The sequence below is a fragment of the Leucoraja erinacea genome, chromosome 10, assembly GCF_028641065.1.
Source record: "Leucoraja erinacea ecotype New England chromosome 10, Leri_hhj_1, whole genome shotgun sequence".
NCBI lineage: Eukaryota > Metazoa > Chordata > Chondrichthyes > Rajiformes > Rajidae > Leucoraja > Leucoraja erinaceus.
Genome location: NC_073386.1, coordinates 17,025,572 through 17,051,137, shown reverse-complemented (window position 1 = coordinate 17,051,137; position 25,566 = coordinate 17,025,572). Strand labels below are relative to the sequence as shown.

General features: G+C 41.9%; 1 protein-coding gene across 2 annotated transcripts; it reads right to left on the bottom strand.

Annotated features, from left to right (window-relative positions):
* Nucleotides 1-3,287: 3,287 nt before the first annotated feature.
* Nucleotides 3,288-8,798, bottom strand: LOC129700841 (transmembrane protein 61-like). Of its 2 annotated transcripts, none has more exons than XM_055641593.1 (3): nucleotides 8,717-8,798; nucleotides 7,533-7,987; nucleotides 3,288-3,886 (listed from the first exon to the last, which is right to left on the bottom strand). In XM_055641593.1, the coding sequence occupies exons 2-3, from the start codon at nucleotides 7,874-7,876 to the stop codon at nucleotides 3,592-3,594; spliced, it is 639 nt and encodes a 212-aa protein (XP_055497568.1). In that variant the 5' UTR covers nucleotides 7,877-7,987; nucleotides 8,717-8,798; the 3' UTR covers nucleotides 3,288-3,591. The 2 variants fall into 2 exon arrangements, with proteins under 2 accessions (XP_055497568.1, XP_055497569.1); XM_055641594.1 differs by having other exon boundaries at nucleotides 8,735-8,798.
* Between the last annotated feature and the right edge of the window lie 16,768 nt (nucleotides 8,799-25,566).

The window sequence follows — 25,566 nt, the reverse complement described above, 5'->3', positions numbered from 1 at the left end:
TGTTGTGGGGTTCTGGGCCTGCCCTAGGAATCTAGTACATTACACCACTGACCTTTCCTTGAGATCCTGAGAAAGTCACCCAGGTAAAACATTCTTAGGTGATTTCCAGTGGTTGAAGAACTGCTTTTAAAATTGTTATTGGAATTATAGAAAACTTATGGGACATAATGATGCCCTTCAGCCCATAGATAAAGAACTCCCAGCCTTCCAGCTCTTGTTGTGCACAGTTGTATCCTCATCTAAGGTTTGCTTAACATAGACATATACATAGAAAATAGGTGCAGGAGTAGGCCATTCAGCCCTTCGAACCTGCACCTCCATTCAATATGATCATGGCTGATCATCCAACAGTATCCTGTACCTGCCTTCTCTCCATACCCCCTGATCCCTTTAGCCACAAGGGCCACATCTAACTCCCTCTTAAATATAGCCAATGAACTGGCCCCAACTACCTTCTGTGGCAGAGAGTTCCAGAGATTCACCACTCTCTGTGTGAAAAATGTTTTTCTCATCTCGGTCCTAAAGGATTTCAACTTTATCCTTAAACTGTGACCCCTTGTCCTGGAAATCTTAAATCGTAGGAGGATTTCTAGCTCACTAAATGAATACTTGAGCCAATTACTTTAGATATGTGTCCCCACTTCTTATTCATAGAAACATAGAAAATAGGTGCAAGAGTAGGCCATTTGGCCCTTTGAGCCAGCACCCACATTCAATATGATCATGGCTGAATCCTTCTATTCTGGGAAATAATTTACTCTAAGTGGACTCTTCATAGTTAATATATTTATTTACTTAACCACCAACATTTCCAAAATTTAAGTCCCTTCCATTGTTAAACTATTATGTATACACATCGACTGTTAGACATAATATAAATACACGTGAAATCATGTACAATGTGTAAAATGCACAAGTGCTTTGGAAGAGGAAAATAAAAGATATTTAAATGAAATGTTTACTGTTATCTGATCATATTACCTTATTTTATTTTAGTCATCATGCCATCAAAGAATCAAATATACAGGACAAGATGTTAAGAAGTCCCTTGTGGCAATAGGTGGGGAGCATTTCACGACATTCGTTGATTGTTGAGAGTGATAGACGCTCAACATCGGCGGGGGGGGGGATAGGTTTACCTTGGCCTGGGTAACCTTCAGGACAGTTGGGCACAGGACACATCATCAGTAGTATACCCTTGCATCACTGGGTGTTTTGGCCTTTTAACACTATACACCCTCCACAAGGGCGGCCCGCTGCAGGATGATCAGCCCTCAGCGCGTGTCCCGTGTCAAACCGTCCCAAAGTTTCACCCTGAGGTACTTGGGGCCCAGCATGGGTCTTTCCGCTTGAGCCAAATCCACCGGCTGCTTCTTTCAGCCGCCTCTGAGAGTGATCTTATGGTCTTCCGCAGAAGCTGACCGTGGATTCCAAGCTCCTTCAGCAGTCTGATTGTAGATGACGCAACAAATCCTCTGCATCCCACTTCAACTGGATAGACTTTGGTGTTCCAGCCACGCTGCGTTGCCTCTGCTGCAAGCTCTGCGTAGCGCAGCTTCTTACGCTCATAGGCCTCCTCAACAGAGTTCTCCCATGGAACTGTGAGCTCTATGATGTAAGCAGTCTTCTGTGAAGGGGACCAGAACACCAAGTCTGGCCTGAGGTTGGTGGAAGCAATTTCAGGTGGAAAAATTAGTTGTCGGCCGATGTCCGCCAGCATCCTCCAGTCACGGGCCCTGCATAGGTTTCCTTCTTCTGATCTGGTGGAAGGATGTGTAGATGTTTTCTGTCCTTCTCGGACAAAGGTTGTTGCCCTTGGGGGGGGGGGGGGGGGGGGTTGCTTGCTCTCGGAGGCAAGGAGTTGGTCGCACACCGCCTGTTCTCAAGGGCTGATGCCAGGCTTTTTAGTACCTGATTATGCCGCCACGTGTATCTCCCTTGCGTGAGGCTGGTCTTGCAGCCTACCATGATGTGTTTGAGGGTCGCTGGAGTTGGGCAGAGGGCACAGGTTGGATCCTCGCCGTACCACTGATGGAGGTTCTTTGGTGATGGAAGCACGTCATAAGTCGCTCTGATGATGAAGCTGATCTTGCTTGCTTCCATTTCCCATAGTTCTTTCCAGCTGATCTTCCTCCGCTCCACACCTTCCCACTGCATCCATTGCCCCTGTTTGGCAAGAGAGACCGCCTTTGCACTTCTTGCGGCCTCCTCCTGCCGCCGCACCTCCTCGACCACCAATGTCCTCCGTTCTGATGTTGTGGCCTTTCGCCAAGAATATAGCATAACTTCATTTTCACATTCTAAAGAGAAATGTTGAGGAGTAGCATATAAAAATCTAAGTTTGATGGATAAGGTAATGTCAATACCTCAGAAAATAGAGAAAATAGAGGCATGGTAATCGCGAGACATCCATTTTGTGAGAGTTGAATGTTTTAAATGATATGCCAAGTCAACCACCAGAAGTGGACTCATTGGGAGCCATTCAGCCTTAAGCTTCTTATTGGAAACCAGGAAGTTGTGGGCGTGATGCTGGATTATAGAAGTAAGAGCTTTGTGGAGCTTCAAACCTGACTGGTCATTTTGTCATTCCTGACTGTGTTCATCATGAACTTCAATGGACTACTCCTCATTGAAGTCAGGTTGAACTGTTGTAAGACAAATAGCAATTACATTTTCTCACAACGAACTGTTAAAACAGCAAATGGTAAAAATAAATTCTGGACAAAATGCTACTCCACTACACATCATATGAATACAATTAGCTATGTTGTGACCATATAGCATAATACCTACATCTAACAAGATACCCAAGTTATGTTAGTGTTACCAATGGCAGTGAAACATTGTGAAGGAAAAAACACACTAATTAATATGTGTAGGAAGGAACTGCAAGATGCTGGTTTACACTGAAGATAGGCAGAAAATGCTGGAGTAACTCAGCGGGTCAGGTAGCATCTCTGGAGAAAATACATTTTGGGTCTGAAGAGAGTATCGACCCGAAAGAAAACCTATTCCTTTTCTCCAGTGATGTCTACCTGATCTTCCTTTGTCTACCTTTTCTCCAGAGATGCTGCCTGATCTGCTGAGTTACTTTAGCGTTTTAGTTTCAGTTTCAGAGATACAGCGCTGAAAACAGGCCCTTCGGCCTGTGGGAGGAAAGCAAAGATCTCGGAGAAAACCCACGCAGGCCACGGGGAGAACGTACAAACTCCATACTAACAGTACCCGTAGTCAGGATCTCCAGCGCTGCAAGGCAGCAACTCTACCGTTGCACTCTACCGTCACCGTGACCACCCTAATGTGTCTACCCTAAGTAATATTTCAGCTTTAACTGTAAAGAAAAGACAATTATGACACTGGAGAGTCTGAAGAAAGACCCGACCTGAAACGTCGTCTACCTCTGTCTTCTAGAGTTGTTGAGTTATGCCACCATTTTGTGCCTTTTTTAATGATGATCTGAAACTGGAATTATAAATGGCTAAGGTAGAGAAAAAAAAATCTTTACTGAATGTCCAAGTGAAAAGACTACTCAATGAAATCCTTGAAATGCTTTATTTAAGGTTACTGAGAATTTTGCCCATCCAGGCATCATCAAACGTGTAAATCGAGATTGTTGTAACTGGGCGGAGGGGTGTTGTTGGTGTCTGATGTTCGAGAGCCTGACCAACGTTCCTCCTTCTGCACAGTCTGAGTTGGCTCTCTCTGTGGAAGTGCACTGTCAGATAGGGTGTGCGTGCAGGGTAAAAGCTGAACCCTGCCAATCTCCGATACCATTTCGTACGATGGAGGAAGATCTAGGTCTTTGGGAGCCACAGGAATCAGACGACTGTTAGATGGCATCACCATCACTGATCTGGAGTCGAGTGCCTGATTGTACAAAGAAGCTCTAGTAACGAAAGAACAAGATTCAGATTTAGATTCAAACTTTATTGTCATTGTGCAGTGTACAGTACAGAGACAACAAAATGCAGTTAGCATCTCCCCAGAAGAGCGAACATAGAATATGAGCAATAAATATAAATATATATACGTACATAAGAATATGAGCAATAAATATATATACGTACATAAACAAAAAATGTTTGTGACGAAAATTGAGATTTTGCTTTGTAATACATCGATAATTTAATGGAATAATGATGTAAGTGATTTAAATAGTTTTATTGGTCTTTATATTAATAATCTGGGAATATTGTAGTGAAAATAAATTGACTGTTAGTGTTACAATATACGGATAAAGACACCGTATGTATATGTGGGTGTAGGAAAGAACTGCAGATGATGGGTTACACTGAAGATGGACACAAAATGCTGGAGTAATTAATTCTCAATTCAGAGAAGGAATAGGTGATGTTTTGAGTTGAGACCCTTCTTCGGACTGAGTGAGACACATATACATCCTATATGTGGGTGCATAACCACAATGGGGGTTTAAACTATTGGACAAATTGTAGCATTACAGTGTTTTGGTATAATAATAATAATAAACCTTATTTCGTACTCAAGGTTCAGACAACATTACATAGAAATACATTGCATATAAAAACATAAAATACGTATAAAATCTTAGTATATCACATAAAAGAATCATAAATTATATATAAAAAAAACCACAATACATGAATTACAATCCAGAATAAAAAAGAATGATCAATGTCCTACGACGAGACTGCAATACCAGTGTCTCCACAACTGGGATTCGTAGCGTGTAGCGCTAAACCTTATGTTTGACAAGGCCACAATAATTACATTTTTAGAGTCATTTATCCTGCAAATGAATTTATACATATGTTTTCTTAGGATAGCTTCTAAAGCACTGAGTCCTGCAGCCACAAACATGTTATTAATTGTGCTAAGTTTTATAAGAATGTTTGCTCTTTTATTGTACTTGCCTCAACCACTTCTTCAACTGCTCATTCCATAATATTGAAACATAACATTTGTTCAAAACATTTGTCCCTCAGGTTACTATTAAATCTTTCCCCTCTCACCTTAAATCTATTGCCTCTAGTTCTTGATCATCCAACTCTGGCAAAAAAAGACAATGTGTTTGCACCATATTTGTGCCTCTCACGATTTTCTAACGCTCAGTTACTATGTTCTAACGAGTAAAGTCCCTTGTGGCCTGGCAAAATCCTGATAAATCATTTTGTCACTGTTTCCAGCTTCATGACATATTTTCACAGCAATGAGACCTAAGCTGATCGCAATACACCAAGTGCAGCCTCACCAACGTATTGTAAAATTGCAACAATAGACAATCGACAATAGGTGCAGGAGTAGGCCATTCGGCCCTTCAAGCCAGCACCGCCATTCAATGTGATCATGGCTGATCATCCCCAATCTGTACCACGTTCCTGCCTTCTCCCCATATTCCCTGACTCTGCTATCTTGAGGAGCCCTATCTAGCTCTCTCTTGAAAGTATCCAGAGAACCGGCTGCCCTCTGACACAGAGAATTCCACAGACTCACAACTCTCTGTGAGAAAAAGTGTTTCCTCGTCTTCTTTCTAAATGGCTTACCCCTTATTCTTAAACTGTGGCCCCTGGTTCTGGACTCCCCCAACATCGGGAACATGTTAACTGCCTCTAGCTTATCCAAACCCTTAATAATCTTATATGTTTCAATAAGATATCCTCTCATCCTTCTAAACTCCAGAGTATACAAGCCTAGCCGCTCCATTCTTTCAGCACATGACAGTCCCGCCATCCTGGGAATTAACCTTGTAAACCTACGCTGCACTCCCTCAATAGCAAGAATGTCCTTCCTCAAATTAGGAGACCAAAACTGCACACAATATTCTAGGTGTGGTCTCACTAGGGCCCTATACAACTACAGAAGGACCTCTTTGCTCGTATACTCAACTCTTCTTGTTATAAAGGCCAACATGCCATTCACTTTCTTCACTGCCTGCTGTACCTGCATGCTTACTTTCATAACATAACATCCCAACTTCTGTACTCAATATCTTGAAGGGCAGAAGTCTTCATTAACACTCTGTCTACCTGTGACACCACTTTAAGGAAACTATGATTTGTTTTCCTCAGTCCCACTATTTTACAACACCCCCAAGGCACTACCATTCATTGTGATAGTTGTACCCTGGTTTGACTTCTCAAAATGCAACATCTTGCACTTACTTGAATTAAATTCTATTTGCCATTCCTCGGCCCACGTACACTACTAATTAAAATGGCGCTATTATTCTTGATAACCGTCTTCACTGTTTGCGATACCACCAATTTTCGTATCATATGCAACCTTACTAACTATAGAAAGACACAAAAATGCTGGAGTAACTCAGTGGACCAGGCAGCATCACTGAAGGACAATAAGCAATGTTTTGGGCCGGGACCCTTCTTCACATTGATTGGAGTAGGGGACAGAAAGGTGGAGGGGAGTTACCAGTAGGACAAAGCCCCTGCCCCTCTCCAAAGTGGATAGAGGCGAGGGACGGTGTCTTTGCAAGAGGCAGAGTGGAAGGAGGTGTAGACCAGTTAACTGTGGGAGTTAGTGCCTTTGAAATGGATGTCAATCCACAGTATGTTACTTGTTATGGAGGCAGAGAGATCATGTACGGGGAACCTGCTCACCTGTGTCCACCAATCACTTGCCTTGCTTTGCCCTCCCCCTACTTCTCTTCCAGCTTTCTTGCTCCAACTACAATCAGCCTAAAGAAGGGTCCCAACTCAAAGCATCACCTATTCCTGTCCTCCAGAGGATGCTGCCTGACCTGCTGAGTTACTCCAGCACTTTGTGTCTTTTTTTATGTAAACCAACATCTGCAGCTCCTTGTGTCTAGATCCAATAAGCTAGTTCTCCCTGCATCCCAAGCAAACTATCCTTCCAGAGCAGCCTACCATGCGGAACCGTATTAAAGGCCTTGCTGAAATCCATATAGACAACATCTATCACCCTCAATTACTTACTTGGACAATTCTTCAAAATGTAGGTGTTGGGATACTTATCACTGAAGCTACCAGTAACTTCCAGCAAAACCCGTATGTGGCCAAATAATTAATTAAAAGCTCTGATCCAAACAGATAAAGTGAGCATTTTATTTATTTCTATGACAGTTGACTATTCCCAGTTCAGAAAACTTATTGGGGCTTGTAGACTATCATTCTTTGTGCTTATGTATCATAATGCCTCTCCTATTAATGAAAGTGAGGAATTTTCCTCTATTCTATCATATACTTCAGAAAGTGAAGCAATAAAATAAGTATTCTATTTTATTATTAATTATTAAGTATTATATTAAGTATTTTATTACTTGAGCAATTACTCTGTAGATATCATCATTATACCCTAAAGAAGCATTTGTAGCAAGTTCTGCGTATTTCTTTGAGGGTGATTTTTTAATTGATTTATTAATTGTTTATTTTCTGCTCCAATGTCAAGACTAGCATTTATTATTGCTTACATCTGATCATTTTTGACTGTTGAAAAAAACCAGTGCCTCACAAATAATGGCAATCAACTTATTGAATGTTTTTCTTTCTGAAATCGGACCAATCTGCTGTTTACCCTACCTGTGCAAATACATGGCTCTCCATTCCATTGAGTTGTCAAATGAGGTTGGTCTATTAATCTGTCTGTCTCGCCTGGACATTTGCCTATTGAATTTTCCAGACAACAGGAGGCCAGAAAACAGCAAGAATCCTCCAATCAAGCAGAATAGGACACTGATTAATCTCAGGAACAGGCACAAGGTGGATGGTGGGATGTTGCTCTCCGCGTGTTCATTGATTGACGTTTCTGGACTTATTGTAGGATGTGGTTCTTTTTCACTCCACCAGGCAAAACAAATGGCTCCGGACATAAGAAGGACGCCTCCTCCGATTGTGAGTTTATTACGCTTGTGGGTATATGCCATTTATATTGTGTACAAAGCTGGAAGTCAGATTGAGCCAAAAGCCTGACATGTGGTGAGTTGAAGCCTCTTGATCAGTTTGTAAGGCAAGTCATGATCCAAACCTTGAAGACACTGTTACAGATAGAGGAAAGGAATCAGTAATGATGCAAGAACTGATTAAATTATATCAAATACCACTCTAATAATCAGATTTCATTTTACAACATGACTAGAAATAACATTAAAATGCCCAAAGACTGAAATTGAGGAAATGTTCCTTAAGCTTGCATTTCATTTTACATATACCGGATACTTACAACATTTTCATCTCCTTATTGCATTACTGGAAAATAAATACCTTGACATGTATGCTATTACCATTAAAAAATGACATTTTGGTTGCCAAAAATCAATATCAGGGAAGCCTAATGAGGGTGTGCCTCTATTTCTAACAGAGCCCCAGCACCTCCATCCAGCACTTTGGGTTTTACTCACGATTCCAACATTTGCAGCTCTGTGTCTCAATAATATCTCTTAGTTTGGTAATTAAGGTCTTCTGCAGTGATCCCTATAACTACTTGAAACTGTGCTGAGCTGAGATTGACCAAGATTGGAGTGACATAATGGCAATGTTTAGTTTTAGTGTAATCTAGTGATACAGTGCAGAAACAGGCCCTTCGGCCCACCGAGTCTGCGCCGAGCAGCAATCCCCGTACACTAACACTAATGACAATTTACAATTTTTACTGAAGCCAATTAATCTACAAACCAGAACCTCTTTGGAGTGTGGGAGGAAACAGAAGCACCTGGCGAAAACCCAACATTCACAGGGAGAACGTACAAACTCTGTACTGACAGTACCCATTGTCAGGATCGAACCTGGGTCTCTGGCACTGTAAGGCAGCAACTCTACTGCTGCGCCACCATGCTGCCTCAAATGTACCTGAGTGGTCAGTGTTGGGACAGTTGCTCTTAATATAGGTAAATAACCTGGGCTCGGAAACAAGGCACAACATCAAAATCTGCATATGACTCAACAATAGGCAGCATGATTAACTGTGAAGAAATGTATGTGGCTTCAGGAGTATATGGGAGGGTATGGGAATATGGGGGCATTAGAGACAGGGCAAGACCATTAAGCCTTACAGATTGTTCTAATTTGAATTATCACTAATCTCTGAATTCAAATGGATTATCACTAACCTCTGCCTTAGCTTCTGTACAATCCCTGGATACATTCACCAGACAAATTTAATCAGTCACACTTTTCATTTCCATTTCTTCTTAGGATCTGCATTTTAGAGAGGGTGGTATATCTGTCAGAAAGTGTTTCCTGATTTTATTCCCAAGGGCATAACATAGCACTTAATATATTAGAATTCGACACCAGTCGCAAAGGTAACTATTATTTTCAGGCTGATAGGATGTTATCATCTGAAGGAGAATGTTACATTTTCTTCTTGCGTATGGCGTGCACAGTCTAAAGTTGTAGGACAACTTGTTCTAATTGATCTTATTTGATTGTGCACGCCAGGTTGATTGCATTCGTCGAAACAGGGCGGACCACGTGAAGGTTGCAATCTCCCACCCAAATGTTACATGACTTATCATTGGATCATAGTTACCATAGCTGCAAATTAAAGAGTTGAATCGGCAGTTTCATGCGTTTCCATAAATAGTTATGGTTTGGAGGTTAATATGGCGACTAGTGTCTTAGATTCATGAGATTGTGAAATGAGCTCTCCTTATCAAGGAGTAATTAGGGTCAATTTTGATGCATTATTGTAGGTAGGGGGTAAAATGTTTCATTGTTGATGAAGACCAGTGGCCTAGCTCGAGTGTCCTAAAAATGACCATGACAACATGCTCCAAGTCTCTGGCACAATTGTAAAAAAAAAGATTCTGATCACCCCGCGTTATGCAATTGAGTCTTGAGTTACCAATACTGGACAGATAGATGTCCACTCAAATGCAGGAATATACAAGGAAATGCAGAAATATAGTTTTGCAGACACAATAAACAAAGAGACATATATTCCAATATATTCAAATGGTAAAAAGAACAAAGCATTTAGGTCTACAAATCTTGATTCCAAGGTTGTGGTCAAGAAATGCGCATGTTCCTTTTTAAGCCCCGACATTTAAAATTGGAATAGAAAGTGAATGCAACCAAATAACCTTTAGTTTTTTTTGTAATTACCCTCAGTTGTGAGGGTAATTACAACCATATGAACCCACTATAATTTTAAATACATGATATAAATACAAATCTTTTTGAAGTTGTTCTGTATAAAACGAGTGTCGAATTTAAGGGGGTTTTGAGTTAAAGTAAATAAATACTGTTAAACCCAATCATTGATTACAAAATGATGGTATATTCTCGCGGGTACTGGCAGACTTCACTGAAATCCTCGACCCGCAGTTCCGCTGCTCCGCCCCGAAACATGGGGTGGAGCATCACATTCCGACTACTGGCCCGCCCCTGCAAGCCCGAGCGCGGCGTCTTCCACCGGACAATCTCCGTCTAGCGTGGGAGGAGTTCCGCCTTATGGAGTCGCTGGGTTACGTGTGCCGCTCAGACAGCCCATGGGCATCCCTGTTCCATATGGCTCCCAAGGCGCCCTTGTGGAGACTATCGTCGGCTTAATGATGCCACCATCGCTGACAGATACCCGGTCCCCCACAGTCAGGATTTCAATGCGCAACTGGTCGGGACTGCAGTGCTCTCCAAGGTCGACCTGGTGTGCGGCTACAATCAAATTCCCATCCACCCCAACGACGTGTCCAAGACGGCCATCATAACACCATTCGGCCTTTTCGAGTTCCTGCGCTTGCCATTTGGGCTTAAGAACGCTGCGGAGGCCTTTCAGCGGCTTATGGACTGCGTGTGCCGTGGCCTGGACTTTGTGTTGTTTACCTCGACGACATCTTGGTAGCAAGCAACTCGCGGCAGGAGCATTGTACCCATCTCTGCCAGCTATGCCAGCGTCTCAGCGATCATGGGCTGCCGTCAATACAGCCAAATGCCGTTTTGGGGTGACGTCCATTGATTTCCTGGGCCACCACATAACTCCGCAGGGTGCGGTGCCGCTCTCGGCCAAGGTAGACGTTGTGTGCCAGTTTCCACGACTAGCCACCGGGAATTTTTTGGGATGGTGGCCTTCTGCCACCGTTTTGTACCGTCCGTGGCCAGGATCATGGGCCCGCTATTTCACCTCATGGCGTGCAAACGAAAGGAGGTCGAATGGACTGACAAAGTGGTGGCGGCGTTCCAGCAGGCCAAGGAGGCCCTGGCTAGGGCCACGATGCTCGTGCACCCACGGGCAGATGCACCAATCGGGCTGACGGTCGATGCTTCCAATGTAGAGGTTGGAACGGTGCTAGAGCAGCTGATCGACGGGCGTTGTAGGCCTCTGGCCTTCTTCAGCAAGCATCTCAGCGGCACACAGTGTGACTACAGTGCCTTTGACCGCGAGCTCCTCGCCCTTTACCTCAGCGTGCACCACTTCCATTACTTTTTGGAGGGGAGGATATTTACCGCTTACACGGACCACAAGCCCCTCACCTTTGCGTTCGCCAAGGTTTCTGACCCGTGGTCCGCTCGCCAGCAGCGGCAGTTGGCGTTCGTCTCTCAATACACGACCTCCATTCGTTTCATCGAGGGCAAAGAAAACAGAGTAGCCGACGCCTTGTCTCGTCCCGTTGTCAACAGCGTTTTGCAGGTGTCCGATAGCATTGACTACTCAGGCCTGGCTGCTGCCCAGCTGATGGGTGATGAGAAGTCAGCCTATTGTACTGCAGTTCCGGGCCTATGGTTGGAGGACGTTCCATTTGGCCCTGGGGCTGCGAGGCTGCTGTGCGACGTCTCGATTGGTCAGCCGCGGCCCATCGTCCCCGTCGCCTAGCGGTGCAGAGTGTTCGAGGTTCTCCACAGGGTGGCCCACCCTTCCGTTCGGGCAACGACGGCCCTCGTGGCTTCCCGTTTCATGTGTTACGGGGTGGGCATTGGGCGCGCACCTGCATCCCGTGCCAAACTGCTAAGGTACAGCGGCTTGTGTGGGCACCACTCCAGGAGTTCCGTGCCCCTCGCCAGGGGTTTGACCATATCCAAGTGGACGTCATGGGACCACTGCCACCTTCTTGGGGCTTCACCCACTTGACCATAGTCGACCGCTTCATGCGGTGGCCGGAAGCTGTTCCATTGGCAGACACCTCTGCGGCCACGTGTGCCCGTGCTTTGGCGGCACACTGGATTGCCCGATTCGGAGTGCCTCTGGACATTACATCCGACCGGGGGCCTAGGTTCGCCCTCGGGGTCGCCCTCCATTCCGGCCCTTTCCCCAACGCCCAGGCAGCCACCTTTGCCTGGCAGTGTGTCTCCGTTCCTGCTCCCGCCGTGGTGCGCACATGGGCTGGTTGTCTCGTACGTCCCCCTGTTCGTTTCGTGCCTCCGGTTCTTGGGGATGGGGGGGGTCCTGTGGCGGTTCCTGGGGAGTAGACAACTCCCTGGTTCATCCCCCTCGGCACTTCATGGACGCGTTCGGCTTCCAGCTGCGAAGATAAGAGCAGGGATTTTTGGCGTGAGACCAGTCTTCGGTCTCTCACTGAAGCGGAGAGTAGTGTAAGTAAGTAAGTACGTTTATTGGCTAAGTATTCACATACAAGGAATTTGCTGTGTGCTGTGCTCATTAAAGCCACTACAGAAATTGCCTGGCTCCTTACCTTCATTCCGGGCTCTCTCACACACTCGCTACAGTCTTATAATACACTACACAATGCATTGATATCTTTTGACATATAAAGTGGTGAACCACAATTCTCTGAAAGTGGTGCCACAGGTAGATAGGGTGGTAATGAAGGCTTTTGGTACGTTATCCTTCAGTAGGGGTATTGAGTAAAGAAGTTAGGTCATTATGTAACAGCTGTACAAGGTGTTGGTGAGGCCGCCTTGGGAATAATGTGTTGAGTTTTGGCCACTCTGCTATAGGAAGGAGTCATTTGACAGGAAAGAGTGCAGAGAAAATTGACGACGATGTTGCCATGATTTGAGATCCTGAGAAATCGGGAGAATGTGCAAGCTCGGATGTAATTCCTTGGAGTGCAGGAGACTAAGATCTTATAGAGGTTTTAAAACATCACGAGAGGAATTATTAAGATGAATACACCCAGGGGGTAGAGAAATCAAGAACCAGAGGATATAGGTTTAAGATCGGAGGGTTAAGTGTTAAAAGGTACCTGTGAAAAAGTTACTTTTATAACTACTAAACCAGGTTCGCTTCTTAATAAACAGACACCACACAAACTGTTTGGTAGACCAGTTCAAAACTTTACTTAACATCGGCCGATGGAAGGGAGCGAGTACTCCAGTCAAGTGCCAACACAGACACTTGACTGTGCTCAGCCACCTTCCCTTAACAACAGAATTACATTGCCTTAAATAGGGTTTTTTTGTCCCCTTAGCACATTTCACAGACATTAGTCATGTCAGAGGTACAGGAAAAGGTTTCCACAGAATGCATCACATCAAACCTTTTGTTTACATGGTACAAGATATACTAAAAACATTGGCCATTTGCTTTAGGTCCAAATAGACCACCCTAGCTCTTTTCGCTGCTTCCTCTGTCATTTGGTCCCTCATAAACATAGGTCATTTGTTTACAAAGATGTGACTGGCTATTTCTCTCTTCCTTTATTGCCTCCTCCCCATAAACATTGGTAATTTGGTTTATGGCATCTTACTTCAAAGATATCTCTAGCTTCTCCAATGTTATAGGATTTATTATCTCACACACCCACAACCTAAGGCAAGCCTAATTTGAGACTAAATATAAGCTGTAAGCTAGCCCAGAAGTCAATTTAATATCTTCTTATATTTTTAACTAAAATTCGGCTTCATCATTCCATCCTTTTTATCAAAATTTTGATAACAACTACAGTCCTTGCTGAGTACATACGAAAGTACCATAAGCATCTCATCAGACAAATTAATAGTACACTAGTAACACAATCAATTCATAGTGGACTATTGTTCCACAAGTCCCTCCAAACATTTTAAATGGCCACCAACCTCCCCCGGATGTGACACTAAGATACTACCATAGGACAGGAAAAGGATCATAAAAATTGCTCAGCCTTTATTCGGCTTCATTTGGAATTCCCCATGTGCTGGTGTAACTGGTTCATGCTTCTCTTGTGTGGCACTGCATTTGCAACATAACAATGCCCTGTCACAAATATACTGTTTCCTAAAAATACACCAGTGCCTTGGTTGTGGCAAAAACAGGTAGATTTAACTGGCCTTTGCAGACCTCTTACTGTCTGTAGTCAGGGTATCTTTGCTGCGCTTGTCATGTTTGACTTCAATCTTTTTTAAAAGGAGGCGTGTACCATCCTTTAAATGTGGGTTAGTCCGCAAGTTTGCCATTCTGAAGAAAGTTCAGTCCATGTGGGCTGGGCCACCCCAGAATAAAGGAAGCATCAATAGCCCATCGTCCTTGTTTCCACAAACTGTTCACAGTCAATCAAATGTATCCAGCGACGATGATCTTTCATCTTTACAGCAGTTCATGTTGTTAGCAACATTTGGTTGTTCTTTTCAATACAGTTTCAATTTCTTCTTGTCCCAGCACCCCCGTCATCATATAGCTTTTATGGCTCCCAGCAAAGCTCCTCCAACCTGGGAATGTAGATCTGGCAAGACATGGGTTAATTGCCGACCATACATAATTAGTTAATTGCCCAGGGCCTGTAAGTGGCTTCCCCCCACTCTCCAGGGGGTGGACACGGCAGCTTTTCCTGCATCAATAAAAAGTTGTGAATCTTGTTCACCAGCTGAGTTTCTCCAGCACTTTTGTCTACCTTTGATCCTTCATGTTCCTTCCTAACACTTACTTCGCTGTGAATTTATTCTTTAATCCGATTATATCCGAAGAGGCTCTCCCCACCTAAATATTCAATTCTCCAAATATGTTCTCTTCCCCAATCTACTTTATCTTCTCACCTTTTATCCCTCATTGTGAGTTCCCTCAAACCTCCTTTTGTAAGTCATAAGACAATTTTTCATCTACCTTCATTTCTCTCACACAGCACATGCTTCAACATCTTTTTGTTTGCTTGAAAACAGTAATCTTGCTTCATTTACATTTTAAAAGACAACCTCTGTTATCATATCAAAACAATCTTTCCCAAAAGAACTCATTCAGAATCAGTAATCAATAATACATTTTCTTTTCTCTGTAATTTTGACATTTACAATCTCATTTAACACTTTAATCGGGATGAGTCTTTTTTTTAAAAACTTGGTTCAAAAGATTTATAATCAACCAACACATTTTATCCATTCGAGTATAGCTCCGCCCCCCATTCATGCCTGTTTCTTAACGGAGCACACCATAAACTTTGTCTATTTGCATTTTAAAGGACAAACTATTTAAAGCGACACACAACTTTGCTCATTGCTTTGAATTTCACACATTCCACATACAAAAACATTGCTTTACAAGCAGTACATATACAAAAACATTGTTTTACCAGCAGTATATAATATTTCATCTTCAAAGACGTCTCTTTGTAATTTACTTTCCCTTTTTCTGACAAGACTTCTGTTTACCAAAATCCTGGTTACCTAACCCTAATTGGACATTGATCCAGATCATGATTAGTCAGACTCCCCTTGACTTTTCAGTCTCCCTATCCTATCCTCATTTCTCCATTGAATTTTCCTTCATCCCCATTGACTCTTTCCACCATCCCAGATGCCTGTGGGTGGTGTACACAGTGAATTGCTGTCAGATATTAAAATGTGAACATTTTTCCTTATTATTGGTTAAAATGAGGACCATTGTCTGAACTTATGGCAGTAGGTAGGCCAAACCTGGGATTAACAACAATGTTACTGTAGTTTCAACAGTATTATTAGTGGTTGGTAGAGCTTCACTCCACCTGCTAAATAAATCTAAAATCAATACGCAATATTTATAACACTGGGCCCTTGGCATTTCAATAAAATCAATCTGTATGCATTCAAACGATCGTGATGGCATTGGCGTCACCCCTGAAGGTATTTTAATTGGATTGCCTGGATTACTTCATTGGCAAATTTTACATTCAGAGGCCTGCTTCAGTGCCTCATCAAATTTTCGGGTGCCACCACATTTCCTTTGTTATCCTATCATGCCCTCCTTACCAGCATGGGTAAGACGGGTAAAAATGTATCGTATACACCAACTTGTCCAAGCGGGGTGTGCTGAATCAATGGCACAGCCCTCTTGTTTCCATAGTTATTATTATATACAAGAGGCGTCCCTCTGTAATGTACATACCTCCCTCATATCTGGCAGGACCGTTCTATTTGCTAGTATCTGTTTACCAGATGTCACCACGCATTTGGATGTACAGGCTGCTTGCTTGGATACACTATCGGCAAATTCATTACCTTTTGCTATAGGGTCCCCAGCACCAGTGTGTGCAGTACATTTAATAATGACCAGCTGTTCTGGTAGCATCAATGCCTTAAACAAATTACGCACAGAAAGGGATTCCCGTGCTCCCAATCCTGGGGAGCTTTGTAATGTCAGAACTTCAAGTTATAGGGATGTTACTGACGGAACTGTCCCAGGTAAAGATGCCATTGCTACTGGTGGACATCTCCCAAGATTATCTAACTCCTCATCTTCATTACCAAATAGGGTCGTCGTGCCAGACATGAAGTTTCCTCCAGAGGATTTACCAGTACTGGGTTTATTTTTACTAACCATCACCTGTTTCTCACCTCCTGTCTGTCTTTTAATTCTATTCTCTTGTTCCTCTGCCCACTGGCATTCTAGTTGCAATAATTTCCATCCTTTCCTAGTGCTATCCTTGTTTCTTAACTCTATCTAGCAAAGTTACAAAATTGTGAGATTTTAAAAAATCAAGTCTGCAATTTATCCCATCAGATAAAGCATAACAATAAGTTTAATTTGACACCTAATTCACTTTCATATCTCAAGTAATAAAAAGGTTATGGCCATTTTCATACTCGGAAATATGAGTATGAAAATCTTGTTCCCTATTGATTTTCTATGGACATAACAAAAAAGCTGTGATCATGGACAGTCAAAAGCCCATAACCTTCTTAAAAATTAAGAGAACTGAATGAAATTTTCAGTTATCATAGATTGAAGCATTCTGAAACAAATATAAAATAATCTTACTTGGATGACCTGAAATTAAAGCATATAATTAGTTAGTTACCCAATTGTAGCTAATTTCAAACTTCAATTACTAGATCTAAACATCTATCCATTTCTTAATAAATGATTAACATTTTTAAATAGCCTAAGTGTCCAAATAATATTCACAAATAATTCACAATAAAACATGATTTTAAAATCTCATTTACATCAATTTATAGGCAAAATGGAAGGAATTTAGTGTTCAATCGCTGTAAATTAAAGTCCATTTTAAATCAGCTTTCTAGTGGGTTCCTGTGAACGCGCTGGTTTAGAACGTTCACATTGCGCTGGATTTGTGCCCTCAAATGCCCAGAAAAATACTGCGGGATATAAAAAGCCCAAAATGAGCTACTCGCTATAGAAAACGTTATATACAGGGTTCTTAAGAAGCCCCTTTTAATGTAAAAATAAGGTACATACCTTTAATTGTTTGCTTTATAAAACCCTGGGGCTGCGAGAGGTCACAGGTTTAGAGAGTGATTTTTAAACTACTATAACTATTATACAAGGCCATAAAAACTAATAATACCTTTTGCGACGGGGTCTTTCAGCGATTTTCCGTTAATGATATACTAGGCTGAACATTTTCGATTGCAACAGTCTAGTAAAAATCGCGTTTTAAACCTGCCCCCTCTAAACAGCGCCAAAATCACGCACACGGCCTGGGGGCAGATTCTCATCGACGATTCAGGTAGGTTTTGTAACATACCTACTCTATCCCCTTCTTACATGCAGTATCCATCCAACTTCGAACTCTACTCTCCTCATGCTTCTCCTCTGTTCCTGATTTCCATGTTTTAATTCCTTTCTTCCATTTCTTTCCTGTCTTCCTTTCCCATATCAACACCTCTGCTTTTTTAATTGTCTCAACATTCCATGTGCCCCCTACTGGCCAGGCTTCATCCCCCAACCATTTGGTCAACTTGTAACTTAACATTCTAAATTTCTTATTATACATAGGATTCAAATAACACATATATAGGACTGGTATCCAGAGCATTCCCCATAGATAGATAGAAAGAGAGAGAGAGAGAAAAAACAGACTTCTTAATTCCGAATCGTTCCAAATATATCAACCAGGCCGACCCACTAAATGAGACCCCAGTTTCTCAATTTGGCTGACTTTTTAATTCCGAATTGTTCCAAATATATCAACCAGGCCGACTCGCTACTCGAGACCCCCAGTTTCTCAATTTGGCTGACCTTTTTTAACTCTTTAATATACGACCCAAGTGTCTCAACGAGGCCGACTCGCTAACCAAGACCCCCGTTTCTCAACCTGGCAGACGTCTTATCCCTTAAAATAAGCCCCAGGTGTCTCAACGAAGCAGACCCGCTAACCGGGACCCCCGTTTCTCAACCTAGCAGACTTCTTAATTCTGAATATACAACGCCACTTATTTCTCAATCCGACAACGCTTAGGATGTCTCAATAAGCCAGACGCACACCTCAACCCCCGTATCTCAACCCGACAAATCACGGATGTCTCAACGAGGCCGATGAGCCCTTAGTAGGGAGAGAAAAAGAGAAAACAAAGAGAGATAGACAGAGAGAGAGAGGAACCGCTCAAGACCTTTTTAACAATATACACAAGCCCTTCTTAAAAATACATGCACAATTCTGTCTTAAAAATACATACACAATATCCCTTCTGAAAAAAAACCCATATAAAGCCCAACTGGTCTTACCTTAGTCTGTTTCTAAGACCCTCGGCAGGGAACCAATTCAATGTCTGATGAAGGATCACAGACGTTCCCGGGAGTTTCTAGGGAGTCGGTCTTACAAGGGGGCCGATAGAGCTCAGTTATCTCCCTTCCAATCCCGGCAACCTCCGCAACCTCTTGCACAGTCAGCCGTTGATGTGGTCCCAGCGAGGCCTGCATAACTACGCCAATGAAAAAGTTACTTTTATAACTACTAAACCAGGTTCGCTTCTTAATAAACAGACACCACACAAACTGTTTGGTAGACCAGTTCAAAACTTTACTTAACATCGGCCGATGGAAGGGAGGGAGAACTCCAGTCAAGTGACCAACACAGACACTTGACTGTGCTCAGCCACCTTCCCTTAACAACAGAATTACATTGCCTTAAATAGGGTTTTTTTGTCCCCTTAGCACATTTCACAGACATTAGTCATGTCAGAGGTACAGGAAAAGGTTTCCACAGAATGCATCACATCAAACCTTTTGTTTACATGGTACAAGATATACTAAAAACATTGGCCATTTGCTTTAGGTCCAAATAGACCACCCTAGCTCTTTTCGCTGCTTCCTCTGTCATTTGGTCCCTCATAAACATAGGTCATTTGTTTACAAAGATGTGACTGGCTATTTCTCTCTTCCTTTATTGCCTCCTCCCCATAAACATTGGTAATTTGGTTTATGGCATCTTACTTCAAAGATATCTCTAGCTTCTCCAATGTTATAGGATTTATTATCTCACACACCCACAACCCAAGGCAAGCCTAATTTGAGACTAAATATAAGCTGTAAGCTAGCCCAGAAGTCAATTTAATATCTTCTTATATTTTTAACTAAAATTCGGCTTCATCACCTGAGGGGCAACTTTTTCACTCCGAGAGTGGTGAGTATATGGAATGACCTGGAGATAAGTTAATTGAGGCAGGTACAATAACAACATTTAAATTACAATTTTACAGGTACACAGATAGGAAAGGTTTAGAGAGATACAAGCCAAGTTTAGATGGAGCATCTTGATCGGTATGGATGAATTGAGCTAAAGGGCCTGTTTCCGTGCTGTATGACTATGATTCTCCACCAATCTAAATTGATATTGCATGAGTCACCCAATCACTATTAAATGATCATGCTTAAAAATGCCTGTAGCTTTTACTGAATGGTATATTTGAAATGATACTCATTTCCCTTCAGTATACTCCAGACCACGGCTCCTGTTCACAGCCCCCGCAAGGAGTGTTTCACACACCTCACCAGAGGTTCCATCTGACACTGCTTTCTTCCTAAACTGGGTTGGAGCAAGAGTTTGATTGATAGGAGCTTGTTGATACAGCAAGGCCTCTAAATGAGTTGGGCTTCACAATAGTTACAATGATCAATAATCAGTCTGAACAAGAATCCCGACCCGAAACGTCACCTGTCCATTCCCTCCACAAATTATGCCTGAGCCGCTGATTTCATCAGGCATTTTTATGTTTCAGTTACAATGGATTTGTTAACTTTCCAAAATGTAGACCGAGTTATTGGTATTAGCAGGGGTTCTGGACATGCGGTGTGAATTCTGAGTGAAAGGCTTCCATTCAGAACTGCACATACATACCTCACGTCTGGGCTGTGCATCTGTCATTTTGAAGCCTACAAAGTCTCGGATTCAACTAAACACTACATTTCTCAAGTTTGTAAGGATTGCGATTGACCTATAATTAAGGAAGTTTCATGTGCAAATCATGAATAGGAATGGAAACACATGATAATAAAGGAAGAAAATGGGATAATTGAAGGAAAGAATGAGATTTCAAAAGCAAGGGTTGAGGGTCAGAGAAAATTCCTCAAAGGAAAAATGCAGCATAAAATTGGAAGGAAGGTATGAGTTAAAATTATAAGGATTATACAAAAAATAAATAAAACAATGGAGGCAACGAAAGAGAATTCTTGATAAAAATGGCATGGCCTTGGCCAAAGTCATTGTTGAGCATAGTGCCAGTATGTTATTATTGTAAACAAGAGCTAATGTTGGTAGATTAAATATATGACAGTTTCCTTTTGTGTACCACACATTACTAAAAGGAAATTGAATGTGAAAGCTAATGCTGTGGAAGATTTAATTGCACTTTTCATTTTTCCTTCCATTTGCAGTTTTTCCACAATATCTCAGTGCTAATCATAACAAAATAGCTTGTATATCTTTCATCTCATGGTACAGAGGATATATGATAACTTAATAATACGTCTAAAACTTTGCACTGCAAATTTACAGAACTAGAAATTCAACATTCCTTTGCAGACATTAGCCACTATGAAATAATTAAGCAAAATGAAAAATATTATACCACATAAGTAAACAAGTTTAAGTGGAGGCTTGGTTCTGGTTGCATTTCTGTGTTACATATTGTGGAATTACAGAACATCTTAAAATTTGCTCCCAGCAATTCCTGCATGCAGCTTTTAAAATAAATCTATGCCATGCTTTTGTGCACAAGCATGACTGGAAGATCAGACAAGGACAATCAGGGGTTCAAGTATCCCAAGTTCATTGGCGTGATTTCTAGGTGGTTGTAAAAGGAAATCCATCATCATGAAAATTTTAGTAAGGAATAAAACTATATCCCCAACCCAACTTGATCCTCATAGCCACACCATTGTTACTCTTTACATAACAAATCCAGTTATTCATTGGGAAACATTGACAAGATGACAGCCATGTTGGGTTTTTAATGGAAAATATCATGATATTTTTATCTATGTATAGTCAATAAGGAACCAGGGTTTTAAGGGTTTTAATCAACCTCGTCAAATCTCTGTTCCTTTCACCATTTGCAATTTACCCAGTCTGCCACAAGAAGAAAATTGATCTAGTATTCTACATGTGTAGGAATGCACTGCAGATGCTGGTTTAAATCAAAGGTAGACACAAATTGCTGGAGTAACCCTGCGGGTTAGGCAGCATCTTGTTTCGTTTCGGGTCGAGACCCTTCTTCAGACAGAAGAAGGGTCTCGAACTGAAATGTCACCCATTCCTTCTCTCCAGAGATGCTGCCTGTCCTGCTGAGTTACTCCAGCATTTTGTTCCTACCTTCTAGTGTTCTAAAGTTCTCTATTAAAAATGGTAAAAACACCAAAGATATGATATGGCCAAATCAAAATAGAATATTATAAAGTGGTTGATACCTGATTGATATCTGCGTCCCCAATATATCCATAGCAATAAATGGAAATTGCTAGGCAATAGCCTAGTGTTACTGATGCAGTGGGGAATCTGAGTGCTCATAGAGCCCTTACTTGGTCTGTAGCCTTCTTTGCTTTAAATGCTGTGTGAGTTCATTAGGGCTATAGTCATGACCTTCAACGCAGTGCATATATAAAGATTCAGTCATGACACCGTAAGCATTATTGTTTCAGTTGTCTGCTTGATCTATGAAACATATTATTAATTATGATGTACTGATCATGCATTGTCCCAAATATAACTTGACCTATTTTGCATATGAATCATGAAAATTAACCATTTTAAACATTCTAAACTTATGTGATTTCCGTACCTGATCTCCAATTGATGGAAATTAATTTAATTACAGGGGTATCTATTTGGTGCAAATAAACTGCAATGTGTTATTTTCTAAATGAAATTGCTTTCGCAATGCAATCACAAATTTCAAAGCAAATTAGTCTCTCAAGGGGCAGGAAAATAATTTAACAAACATCTTTCGTTCAGAAGAGCTGATTTTTGAAGACTTTAAAACCAGTCTAAAACTGCAATAAGTGTACTTCATTCTGTAGATCAGTGTTGCACATCAACACTGCCAACATGCCTGCAAAACAACCCAGGTATAATATAGAAACACAGGAACTGCATGTGCTGGAGTCTTGCACAAAACAGAATGTGCTGGAGTAACTCAGCAGGTCAGGTAGCAATTCTGGAGAACATGGATAGGCAACATTTTGCATCAGGGCATTTCTTCAGATATAAGATATAAAATATTTGATATGCAGGTATAAGATAGATCAATTGTTAAAAAGCCAGATGATCAGATAAATCATTGTTAATAGATTGCACGTGATGAGTACCATAAAATAAAAATAAACACAACAGATTTATAGTAAAAGTCTGAAAATCCATCATGAAGATTGGTAGATCTTTTTTCTGGACTATTGGCTGGTATTCTTTATTAATAACTCAACATATATTTGAATTCGCTTTTTTTAGATGTAACACATTATTGTAATAAATTTTGAATTTAAATGGAAGCACAGAGGAAACAGAGTCGTGTTTAGTTTACATAATGAATTGGTACCTGTGAAATCAGAAGGATCATCAGGACTGGGGACCTGATTTGCTGACGACAGAGAGTGTAAAAAGTCAGGGATAGTGAGTCAAAATGGGCGGACTTGGGCATTTGTTATTTGAAAGCAAGCATCCCGAGCAATTAAAGGACATGCCAGACATTGTACTGCTGCAATGGAGTCGAGTACATGGCACTGCTGCAAATGCCCCAACTGGACTAGTCCCTCATTCCCAGATGACTATCCTAAAATCAAGTATAATATTCTCCTGAGAAGATAGACTGATGAATACTATCGCCCCTCATCTCATGCCCAAGGTATGCAAATAGTCGCAAGAGAAAGGGCGCTAACAAAGTTACAAAGTATCCGCGCCAGGTCCCCCTTTGTTCTTCCCTCCCCTCCCCCTCCTCACACCGGGTCCACCATTGTTCCTTCCCGGCAGCAGCGTCCTCATTTCCACATGGCCCGTCCTCGTCCGTCGGTCCGCGACGTAATTGACGGCCAAACCTACCTCTCCAATATCGCTGCCAGATCCTCTCTGGACGACTCCATGGCGCCGACCCAGGCCCCGGTCACGGGCTCCGTCGACCGCGGGCTCCGTTGACTGCGGGCTCCGACCCGCGAGGACCCAGCCTCGGCTTCTCCGCAGCCTGCTGGGAGGTGTCTGCCGCTGTGGAGGACCCATTGTAAATTTGTGTATTAGAGAATAAAATAAGTGTATTCCTTTACAAATGACTAATATACAAAAACTAGAACGTTGCACGCTGATAGACCTGTTTAGGACATTATAATGGTATCAGTTTATTATTGTCACAAGTACTGAGATACAGAGAAAAGCTTTCAATTGCATCCTATTAAATTCAATCAGATCATACTATACATTAGTACAATTAAGCCATACACAAGTATTAAAGATTAAGAAGAGTGGAATGGTCGTATTGAATGATAGTAGGCCCTCTATTAGAACCAGCGCTCAAAGAGTTGCCATACTCTGGTGCCATTTTAGGCTTAGAGATTAAATGGTGACAATAAAAAGATAACTTTTAATATAAATCCGAACAACAGCTAACCTGTTCTACTCGAAAATGCATCAGCGTAAGCCTGTAATTGACCTTTAACGCAATTTATTGAGTATGTGGTGCAATTGAACAAATTGAACAAAAGGTTGATTGCTCAACACTTATTCATGCAGACAGAAAAACAACAATAATTCACATAACACGGCCTCTCACTTAAACTCCTTAAACATGACCTTTGTTCCTTATCATTTTGTGCAGGCAGTCTGTTGCAGCTATCTTTGAGGGTTACTGGATATTTCTGGGAGATCAAACAGAATTGAAGGATTGAGTTCCAAGAATAGTGTGTTAGTGCCACATTCAGGTCATGGGCAATTTAAAAAGTCCATGATCGGTGAAGGAATTTATAGTGATCTGTCTCAGGTATTGCTGGACATTGAAATGTGAACCCAAGCGATAATGTGTATCGGATATTAATGTGGTAACATTGGCTCTGTCTTTTGTGAATCGACCACAAAGGTTGTAGATTTCCCATGGAAGCCTTCGGTGGAAGAAGTGAAGCTGTGCAACTGATAGTTTAAGAAGGAACTGCAGATGCTGGAAAATCGAAGGTACACAAAAATGCTGGAGAAACGCAGCGGGTGAGGCAGCATCTATGGAGCAAAGGAAATAGGCGACGTTTCGGGTTGAGACCCTTCTTTAGGATTTAGGAGATTGACAATTTAGGAGATTGAGAGGGGATCTTATAGAAACTTACAAAATTCTTAAGGGGTTGGACAGACTAGATGCAGGAAGATTGTTCCCGATGTTGGGGAAGTCCAGGACAAGGGGTCACAGCTTAAGGATAAGGGGGAAATCCTTTAAAACCGAGATGAGGAGAACTTTTTTCACACAGAGAGTGGTGAATCACTGGAACTCTCTGCCACAGAGGGTAGTTGAGGCCAGTTCATTGGCTATATTTAAGAGGGAGTTAGATGTGGCCCTTGTGGCCAAGGGGATCAGAGGGTATGGAGAGAAGGCAGGTACGGGATACTGAATTGGATGATCAGCCATGATCATATTGAATGGCGGTGCAGGCTCGAAGGGCCGAATGGCCTACTCCTGCACCTAATTTCTATGTTTCTATGTTTCTATGTTTCAGACTGATAGAGTCCCTTCTTCAACTGATAGAGTCATTACTGCACTGCAACAGGTTTGCCTCGGTTCCATACCAACTCACTTCAGGGATTATTTCTACATACAATCATGCCAATCAGGGTGCAACCGAGAGCCAAGTTCTTGTTCAAAGAAAATTAAATAAACTGTAGGTGCTGGAGATCTGAAGCTAAAGTTTGAACATGAGGATATAAACATCAAACTATCTTTTCTGGAAGACTGGATAGTTGCCATTATTAGCTTTATGCAGGCTCGCAGGAAGAAGATACCTGCTCCATTAAGAGTTGTATGTACAGAATACGGTCAACAATTAATATGTAGCAAAGAACTGTAGATGCTGGTT

Coding starts and splice junctions, on each gene's coding strand:
- LOC129700841 (XM_055641593.1), bottom strand. CDS start 7,876: ATGGCATATACCCACAAGCGTAATAAACTCACAATCGGAGGAGGCGTC. Junction 3,887..7,532: donor AGAGCCATGTATTTGCACAG/GTAGGGTAAACA, acceptor TTTCGTTACTAG/AGCTTCTTTGTACAATCAGG.